We start from the raw sequence: 10,507 nt of genomic DNA, 5'->3' as shown, positions 1-10,507 counted from the left end.
TCTCTAATTAAACCAAAGTAACTTACTACCCACATTGCAGAACCTCTCTCAAACATTTGTTTAAAGGATGGGGGGAGGGTAAAAGAGTCAGCAGAAAATAGCTTAATTGCTTGTAAGTGTACTCTTCTGTTTATTTCTTCTCAAAAGACAATTGCTAAATTAGTGTATGTATGTGTCCTGTGCCACATGGAAAGTGAGGACTAGAACACAGAAGAACCAACAAAGTGGGAAATGCCAAAGGATTATGTTCACTTGTACACTAATATACAATATTATACTAATATCTAGACCAAAGTTTCAAGACATTTAGCTCGGTGGGCATGTAGCTTCTCTACTCTCAAATGTGATAAGTAGCAATGCAATTTTTTATAGAGTGTATACAAGTGTAATCATATTAAACAATTACTTTACTCACATGATGAATTTGGCTATTATGGTAGTATTGAGTCTTGTATATTTTAATTAGAAATTTAATTTCAAAGTCCTCCTTCTGAGATCCCACCTAGTAAGCCAATTAAAATCCCCCCTCCCCCACCCCACCCCCAAAAAAGAGGTATGAATGCTCCATTAGCCATTTTGTTTTAACCAAACCTCCACCGGCAAGGCATTTTCTACCCCGCATTAGACATCTGAAATTAAAACATCAGATACAAATATTTATATTAAAAATCTGTATTGTGTCAAATGAAATAATCAATTTGTGTACAAATCTGCATGACAAATATAAAACCATGTTGAACAACATGATGTACAAAGTGCTGGCTGCTGTTCTGATTTAATAACTCCACAAGCAACAGGCTCACACGGGGCATCATAAACACTGAGTCCTATTAAAGGGTTCAGTCAAGGCACATGTATTCCACTGATTATCAGAAAACCAGAATGAGGATCAACCTGCATAGTTCTAACTCTGCTTATGATGTCTGTGTCCTTAAATCCTGCAAGTTTTAAACATGCTACAAACCAGTTACTATTTCAATACACATCACTGTCCGTGCAAAGCAAGAAAAAAGTTTTGTATCATCTTCCATTTAAAACTAGCCATTGATTTTAGAGCCATTATGTGTTTTTTTCTCTGATATTTTCCATAGTGTGGCTTACCTTGGTTTTTATCCAAAAGATACAGACAGTATTTACTGAATTAACAATTACAGCCCTAATTGTAAATTAGTAGCTACTGTAAAGTTATCCAACATTGTTCATGAAGTTAATTAAAAAAAAAAGTATTCTGGATAATTTTTCATTTAACTAGTTTGTATATTTTCCAGTAGCATAGCACACCACAGGTGGATTCGCAGTGGAACTTCACAAGGAAGAAGAAACCAGAAATTAATACAATTTTCTAAGTAGAGGATCTTAGGAAAGTTGGGTGGGAAGGGACTTTGTGAGGTCATCTAGTCCAGCCCCATGCTCAGGGCAGGATCATCCCTGACTGAACCATCCCAGCCAAGTAATCCAGGTGCACATTTAAAACATAAATTAATCATGAAAAAGACATTATTAGTTTCTGCAATTTCCTACATAAAAAATAAACTTAAGCTTATTATTTCCCATGGCACCCTAGGAAAATGTGTAGAAAGAGAGAAACAAGTTACCAAAGAAAGGCCTGGGGGCTCAGTACTTTGCCATACTGGCTGCTGCTCTCAGTAAATCCTTTGTAAGTGAACCTTAACACCTTTGCTTTCCAAATCTGAATGCAAATCACAACACATGTCAAGCTAAGGCTACATATCCGATTCCAACCCTGTGAGATCAACACAATTGACATGGCTAATCATTAAAGCAGCGGTAACAACACTGCATGTTTTTGGATAAAGAAACACTTTCTTTTTAAACACCAGTTTTTAGGCACTTATATTCCTGTGAAACTGTTTTGACTTATGTCACACTTGCTTATTCGTAACATACAACTGAATTGTAAAACATTTATTTTGGCCATTTCTGAGTTGCCTCAATGGAAGTAAAAAACATGTCAAGCGCAATTTCTGTATTTGGATGAACTCTTAAAGTTAAAAATAAAAATCAGAATTTTGACATAAAAGCAGCCCTCCAGAAGTCATACGTGATTTGTGACAGGACAAGCATGCTTAACAAGACCCAAGTTCCTAACCAATGTAAATGTTTACTGTGCAGGTTTATATACCCACTGGCTTGTGTGGGTATGTAGGTACACACATACAATCATCCTCCTTAGGGACTGTCACTAAGCCCAATTAATCCTTTCCTTCCCTTGCATCTTCCCAACTGCTGTACAATGTGCTGGAAAGGTATCACCAGGGTCAGGACCTGTGGGACCCTGCTGGACCTTATCACTGCTCTCTATAATTCAAGGGACCATGCAATACAGTCCCAAAGCATTAAAAAAAAAAAAAAATCTGACAGGACAACATTTGAGACTTTAATCTAACAATAGCACCGACTTCCTTAAGAAACCAATGTAAAACCTAATGTAAAAATATGAGCCAGTGCAGTATCACAGATAAGACTTTAAACACGCAAGTCAAGGAATTCAGAGTTCTAGATCCTCAGAGGACCTGCAATTCTGTTCCCTTACACAAAATACTCTACGACAATACAATAAATGTTACGTGCAGTAAGAAAATGTTACTACTTCCGCAATGTTGCTAAGTCTGGCACATCAACTGTGTTCTTCCTGACCTGTTTAAAATCTAAACGACACTGCGTGCTGCATTAAATTTGACAGTTACTTTAGGTAAGCATGCGCAAGGAGCTCACTACTACTTATGCTTACTGGAAACGTGCATGTAATCGGAACAAGACAATTCCAGCACAAACTCCTCTTGCCTGCAAGCCCAATTCTATGAGTCAGCTACACTCTGTAAACTTTACTTTTAATACTGATTTCAGTAAGCTTTGTGTATTGCATTACTTTTCTAGAAAGCAACAAACTCAGTTGTGCAAACCAACATAAAAAACTAAGTTAGAGCCTAAGTCCAAGTCAAACACTCTCTACATGATTCTGTTTCCAGTATACACAGATGCCAAAACATATGTTCAAAAGTGCAGGGACATTGTATTTTATATTTATCAGCATTTGCAACCAAGTTGGCAGTGACATTTTCTGGATCTAAGTCAGAGTGACAGGAAGGAAAAGTAAAACTACCATTATGTCACAGGTTAAAAATTCCAAAATAGGGGGAAAGTTGTTCTAAACCAACAAAAAGGTAAAAGGCACCCCCCCTCAACATTAAGTTTCCTATTAAAACACGGTCAGAAAAGGAGTACAAGCATGATGCTCAAAAGTGTAGTCACTGGACTGCTTTGGTTAACATGTTGCAGTTGACAGTTTGACAGTTTTTTCCCGCCTTCAGGTCACCGAATCTTTCTTCTTTCGAAATGGCGAAGTCAGTCTTTTCCATATGCTGCTTTTCGGTTTGGTTTTTTTTTCCATTGCCATGACTGCTTCCTTCTCTTTCCTACGGATTTCTCGCACAAGGGCGTGAAATACATCATCAATATAATAGCGGAATGCAGCTGAAGTTTCAAAAAAAGGGCAGGTGAATTCTCGTGCTAAAGCTGAACCTTCTTCTTTGGACACCTTCAACAAAATACATATTAGTCAACAAAAGAAAAAAAAAAGTTTGCTTGTTTATTCTTTTCGACCGCTTCTATCTACGGCCCTCACTTTTAACCCTATGGATTTTTTCATGCAACTTCCTACTTTTGGAGACTTCCTACCCTCTTTCCATGCATCTCTGAAATATCTTCCTGAAATCCACTATTTCTCCTATTCACCTGATTCTCTGAACATTCGTATTTTAGTCTATGTCCATATACATATACAATGTCAATCTTCTTGAGGTAGAGAGTTTGGTCCTTATCTGCATGTGCACGTCTCGCTTTGTAATGAATAGAAAAGGTTTTCATAATACTAAACTGCAAGCAAAATCGGTCATCTGTCAACTTCTAAAGAATAAACAAACAAACAAAAAAAATCAGTGATCATTTTTGTTGCTTTTCCTTAAACTCCGTTCAATTCTTTTTGAAGCCATGCGAAGCAACTATTGACTCCCTGTGCCAGAACAATTTCTTGGACTGGGTATCCAGTTACAGCCATTTTGTTGGCCTATCACATCAGAAAATCATCCGATTTCTTTTGCAGCATGATTTCTTTTGCACCATCATCTTTTGATCTGTTTTTGGATTGCTGTTTCCAGATTTTTCCATGCCCCTGCCTACCCCACAAATGAATCCACACTTTAGACTGCTTTTTCCTAGATGGACTAGGTGATGTTCTTTGGAGTGTATTCTCATTTATTTTCTACTTAGACTGGTCTCTACATTCTCCTGTATTATTCTCAATCACTCATAACTGTGCCCACTACCTTTACTATTTGCAGATTGTGTTCACTTGCTGTTTCACCTGCAGTGAAGATTTGCTCTTTCAGGACTAAGTGAAAGGGAAAACTTAACGTGCTTGAGTTTTGAAGTTCTAGGGAAAGAGAGTGGGTTCTCAAAGCTGGAGACTGCCGTGTCTGAGATATATACCAGAGCAATGTCAATAGTTACAACTACATCACAATAAACTGCCATGCTTATAGACCACCAGTGCATTCTGTACTTAAAACTGACAGTCCACCACATCCTCTTAATCTTTCAACATTACTAAGATGACACTGTATTTTATTTAAATATGAAACCAAGGACAAAAACAATAATCCAAGGAAAAGGAATAAGGAAGTTTATTTAGAATGAGCTCTACCACTACACTATAAAACAGAAGTATTTTTCATCTTGCAAACAGTTTTGGGTAGTTACCTGTCGTAGTTGTGTCAAATCAGATTTGTTTCCAACTAGAACTACAGGAGTGTCATCAGTGCGCCGAACACGGTAGATGAGCTGTTTGAACTCACGCGCTTCATGGAAACTGCGGCGGTCTGTGATTGAATAACAGATGATAAATCCCTCGCCTGCTCTCATGTACTGGTCTCTCATGGCTGTAAACTCTGCCTAGAAATAAACAGTAACATTTCAATTCCTGCACAAGTACAGCGGCTACTGATCTGCTGATCAATGGCAGAGTCCTAACCATTCTAGTAACAATGATATAACAACTTCACAAAGTGTTACCTTTCTGCTCTATATGCGGGACCAAATATGCGCCTGTGGGATAAATAGACAAGGTAGCTGAAAGGCACAAGTTTTTGTAACTGTAGACAGAGGATCTGGAAACTTGGAGTATCTCTTAGCATCTCACTCAAAATATAAAGAACAATGTAACAGTGGAGAAGAAAGAACAAAGCAGAACACAAAACAAATAGCTGTTTTATGGCTACCAACACATGAAATAGGTTGGAGAGAGAGAATAACTCAAAAGACAATATAACAGCAAAATTAAAGAAAAGATGCATAGACACACATTAAGTATATGTGCACAACCCTATCATTATTTCCATCCTATTATTAGTCTCCACCTTATTATCCTTATTGCTCACATACCTGTCCTGCTGTATCTAGGATGTCCAAATTTGCAGGTTCGTCATCAATGCGTATTCGTATTTTGTAAGCATCCTCTGTGGATTTAGGGCAAACAGGAGGCACGGAGAGAGGGGAGGGAATAAAAGTCTAAATAAGACTATAGCATTTATAACCACACATACAAAAAAAAAAAATACTACATTGTTGTACTTAACACTTTACCTGTTGAAATCACTGTATAACTGATAGATGGAATGTTTAAACTACCAACACTCAGAGCTACTGCAGTTTAATTTGTCTTACCTATGCAGACATCTACTTTGACAAATCCTTTGTAATAGTATATGTTATTCCTGATAAATGAGATAAAACGTGTGATAATTTAAGATTTCAGTTTTGTGCATCTTAACAGGAACCAAAAAGAATAAAAGAAAGGAGTATTTTATTTCTCTTACACTTGTCGGCATTTTCTAACTTTGAGGGGAGAGAGCAGACAAATCACAGAAAAGAACCACAATGGCAGCCATAAGAATTGTTGCCAACTCTTTGAAATCAAAGAAAGATCAGATCTTTCCCTTCAAAGTAAGGTGACCATACATCCCAGCTTGGCCAGGACAGTGGGATTCCATATGCCGGTCCTAGCCAGTTGGTCAAAAGTCCCAGGCCAGAGTTCAGTGGGGATGTGGAATGGCATGGCATGCCAGGCAGGCACCACTGCTGCTGTGCAAGAGCAGGAACATGCCATGTGCAGGCAGGGTGGCAGGCAGGAAAGGGGCAACCAGAGTAAGGTTTCAAAACAGGACCAACTAATACCACTTTGTTTCCAACTGAAGACAGCATCAGACTCTGGTCCATGACTATGACTCTCAAGTAACAGAAATAACACCCTGAAGGACTTGTGTTGTACTGCTAGTAGTTCTGCATATTTCCTTTGCTAAAGAGGTAAAAGTCTGTGTGTGTGGGAAGTGGATATAGCCTTAAGAAGGGCAGATTTAATCTAACCACAGTATTATCTAGCACAATCACCATTTTTCACATTTTCTGAACAGGAATTAATTCTAAGAGCTATGATGTTACCTTGGACCTCAGTACAGCTTGATTTTTTAAAACTTTTATGCCTCTAGGCCAACATAGTACATCCCATTCCTTATAAGGAAAGTTAAAAACATCTCCAAGCAACCTGCCACATTGGCTTTTACATCAATGGGTGAAAAGTGAATGTACTGGTAAGGTAAAAACTGGGGAGGTTGTGGAGAAAACACAGGACAGCATAATTATACTGCATATGCAGAGGCATCACATCATTGGAGACGGAGGACTTCTATCAGCTCTATCTGTGTGACACAGGCCTATTTGATGTGCCAAGAGAAGATCATGGGCTATTTGCCCATCAGGGAATCTAAGCCCCCCTTAGTAAGGGAGGCCACTGCAGACATATCAGCTGACTGCTCGGGACAACAAAAAAGAAAACAGGAACAGGAGTGAGGCCATAGGTTAATAACTAGGTTCATAATGGAAGGGGACACTGAACAGAGCACACCGGCCAGCATCCACTGCCCCCTGAAGGAGTCAAGGGAGCCTGTGGACACTAACCAGTGAAACTCTGTCGGGATATATGAGTGGAGGAGTGCTAGGAAAGCAGCCCTGCACTCGCCCAGGCTCCTCTGGGGCAAAGCTTCCTTCCTGGTCTTATAGATGGCCAGCTTGGGCAGAGCCAGGAAGCTGACCAGAAGGTCCCTGGACTTAGTGGGGTTGTGGACAGGAAGTCCATAAAAGAAATGGTGCAGGAAGCCAGAACCTCAGCAAGAGGTTTTGGAGGAGGGGCTGTAACCTGGTGCCCTCAGGCTAGGCATGTGCCAGGGTCTCCCTCTGTAGGCAGAAGGGGCAGGTGCTGGGTGTGTCCGTAAAGCGTGCCAGATACATGCCCATGGAGACTGCTCTGTGGAGAAGCTGCCAGCTGAAGTCCTTTGAGGCTCATGGGATCAACGGAGAATACAGGCTAGTCCACCAGGGACCAATACCCCTGCTGAGAGTGCCCCACCACTTGTTGTCGGGGTGGGACGCGAGGACAGGATGATGGACGATGTGGAGCACAAACGTGTACAGCTGGTGGCGGCAGGCTGTTGAGAAGCAGACCAGCTTGGTGTCCCCCAGCCTGCTGAGGTGGTGGGGGAGCACCGTGAGGCCTGCAGAGGCATGAGCTCTGGTGGGCTGGGGCACATTGGAAGGTGCAGGACTTGGTCAATGTAGGCAAGGGCAGTGGGCAGCAGGGCAGCCTTTACCTCCTGGAGTATGCGGCAGGGAGCATGCAGCATGGGCAGCTCCACGCGCCAGGCCAGTGCAGAGGGATCTACCCACCTCTGCCTAGCATAGTCCAGGAGGTCTCTGACATGAGTGATGTGGGCCAGGACCAACCTCTGGCACTCCCAGGGCACTTCCGTCACTGGCACTGCCAGCTGCAGGTTTTTCAGCACAGGTGCGGTAAGGTCAGCACCCTGGGCAACCATCCCTGTGGACCTGGAGGCAGAGACCAGCCTCTAGGTCCTGAGGTGCCAGTAGAAATCTGGCAGCTCCTCCAGGTCCTGCTTCGGGAAACCCCGTAGACAGACGAGCTGCCAGTCGTTTCGGAAGCCTTGGAGGCGGCACAAGGTGCAGCCGATCCAACATGATGTTGCCTGGAGGAGGGGTTGTATATGTGAGGGGGTGGTACCACAAAACAACAAACAGGGACATGCACAGGAGGGAGAGGGAAAACAAGCTGCTGGCTTACTCAGTTGTATATGAACAGTGGGAGAGAGGGACTGGAGCACAGGACTCACAACAGAAGGACAAACTGGGGTGGCTTCTGGAGCGGCTACCAAGCAGGCAGCAGGTGGTGGTGCTGCCAGAGGGACCCCACTGGCATTGTGGGGTCCCATCTGGCTGTAGGTGGCAGCAGCAGCAGGTGGTGGCTGGTGGTAAGGGAGGCCCCCATGAGAGAGGATGGGGACTGTACGTCCAGGAGAGGTGGTGATGGTGGTAGGGAGAGCAGGAGCCTGTGGCAGCTCCTCAGGCTCCTGCTGCTCCCTGCCCAGCTCCAGCAGCAGCTGGGGAAGTGGTGGCGCCCCTGCTGCTTGCAGGAGACTAGGCAAGATGGACCTATGGTCCGACACAGTCGATGGCAATTCGAGTGAGTTACCAAAAACACCACGACAAAAGAAATGAGTTCACAGAACAGCAGCAGAAAAAATAAACATGAACAAAACAACAAACAGGCAAGACGACTAATACTGGAAACTATCTTGATGATGAAGGGGTGGAGAAAAGTAGTAAGATTTAGAAAACTGCAACCAATGCAAAGAATTATTTTGGATAGTATAAGTACTACCAGAGTAATAATATGAAATTAAGTAGTAAAAGTGTAGCAAGGATTATCTGGACTGAAAACTCTACTAAAATAAACCCCACGGGAAGTCTTGAAACTGCAATGTGTGGGGGAATTAAAACTACCCCGAACAAAACACAACATTTCTAACTTTGGAAAAAAATAAGAAAAACCCTGTATAATTACGTAGGCTATTTCTGAACTTGGGCTTTTTGTTTTGTTTTGTTCAAGTTATGCCATCTGAGGTTTACATTATACACCAAACAGGACTTTGTGTAAAATAATACTGCAAAATTGGACAGAGCTCCAAATTAACAACACTTTTAAACGCACCGCTGGTGCCGTGAAATTCAACCACAATACAGCTCCCAACTCCCAAATATGCCTGACACTGCTTTTTTCGTTTGTTTGTTTAAAATTGGTCATTCCAGGATCAGCAGACGGGGCCTATGGTTTTGTCTAAAGATGAAAGAGAACTGGAGTGAGAAAATAATTTGGGATTATGCTGACACGTTTCCCTCTCCCTCTAAATTGCTTGTCTATTTATCAAAGGCAGAAACGCTGAAAGAAATAAAGGCACCGTCGGGTCTGCTCTGAACGCTAAAGCGCGCAGCTGAGCATGTGCACGATCATCGAGGACCTCCTATTGTTATTCATGGATCAAAAACCATTTCTTTTAAACTCTGCCAGGATTTGTTAGGTGGGTCTCGTACCAAGAATCGGACCTGAGTCAAGCAGGTAAAAATACCGATAAGCCGCATCTAAACTCTCGGTCCTGTTTACGGACCGCGGCCTCGCGCAAGCTGGCCGGCTGCTAAGGGCATGCAAGTCTCGGAGACGCGTTTCTTACCGATGGTGGGGTCGTGGTCCTCTGGAAACCGGTGGCTGATGAACTGCATGGTCATGGCTGAAAGCGAGAACGAGAACACGGTCACACACGAGGCGCCGCCTGCCCGCGGCCTGCTCCCGGGCGCACCGAGCCGGTCCATCATCGCCTCCCGCTCTTGGCCCCCCGGCGCTGGGAACCACCGCCCCCGGCACCCCCGCATCGGGACCCACGCACGGGCCCGGCCCGGCCCGCACGCACCGCTCTTGCCCACGCCGCCGGCGCCCAGCATCACCAGCTTGTACTCGCGCGACTGCGCCTGCGCCGGCCCCGGGGCGCCGCCACCGCCGCCCGGACGAGCCGCGGCCTCCATCCCGGGCCTGTGCGAGCGCCCGGCCCGCCGCAGCCTCGCCCCGCAGCGGCGCCGCGTCCCCCAGCCAGGGCGGGGCCGCGCCGCCGCCGCCAAGTCGGCCCCTCGGCCCAGCCAAAATGGCGGCAGCCCCGCCCCAGCCAGACCCACCTCAGCTCCGCCCCTGACCTAGGCCCCGCCTCAGCTCCGCCCCTGAGCCAGGCCCCGCCCCAGCCAGACCCACCTCAGCTCCGCCCCTGAGCCAGGCCCCACTCCCAGCCAGGCCCCGCCTCAGCTCCGCCCCTCAGCCAGGCCCCGCCCCAGCCAGACCCACCTCAGCTCCGCCCCTCAGCCAGGCCCCGCCTCAGCTCCGCCCCTGAGCCGGGCCCCACTCCCAGCCAGGCCCCGCCTCAGCTCCGCCCCTCAGCCAGGCCCCGCCCCAGCCAGACCCACCTCAGCTCCGCCCCTCAGCCAGGCCCCGCCTCAGCTCCGCCCCTCAGCCAGGCCCCACTCCCAGCCAGGCCCCGCC

General features: G+C 45.1%; 1 protein-coding gene across 2 annotated transcripts; it reads right to left on the bottom strand.

Annotated features, from left to right (window-relative positions):
- Positions 1 to 656: 656 nt before the first annotated feature.
- Positions 657 to 10,069, bottom strand: RIT1 (Ras like without CAAX 1). 2 transcript variants are annotated; one of them, XM_006271609.3, is made up of 5 exons: positions 9,891 to 10,069; positions 9,654 to 9,710; positions 5,461 to 5,534; positions 4,780 to 4,971; positions 657 to 3,559 (listed from the first exon to the last, which is right to left on the bottom strand). In XM_006271609.3, the coding sequence occupies exons 1-5, from the start codon at positions 10,000 to 10,002 to the stop codon at positions 3,329 to 3,331; spliced, it is 666 nt and encodes a 221-aa protein (XP_006271671.2). In that variant the 5' UTR covers positions 10,003 to 10,069; the 3' UTR covers positions 657 to 3,328. The 2 variants fall into 2 exon arrangements, with proteins under 2 accessions (XP_006271671.2, XP_059575338.1); XM_059719355.1 differs by having other exon boundaries at positions 9,925 to 10,001.
- Positions 10,070 to 10,507: the final 438 nt, after the last annotated feature.

The sequence above is a fragment of the Alligator mississippiensis genome, chromosome 15, assembly GCF_030867095.1.
Source record: "Alligator mississippiensis isolate rAllMis1 chromosome 15, rAllMis1, whole genome shotgun sequence".
In the NCBI taxonomy this organism is placed as follows: Eukaryota; Metazoa; Chordata; order Crocodylia; family Alligatoridae; genus Alligator; species Alligator mississippiensis.
This window is presented reverse-complemented; position numbering and strand designations above follow the sequence as displayed.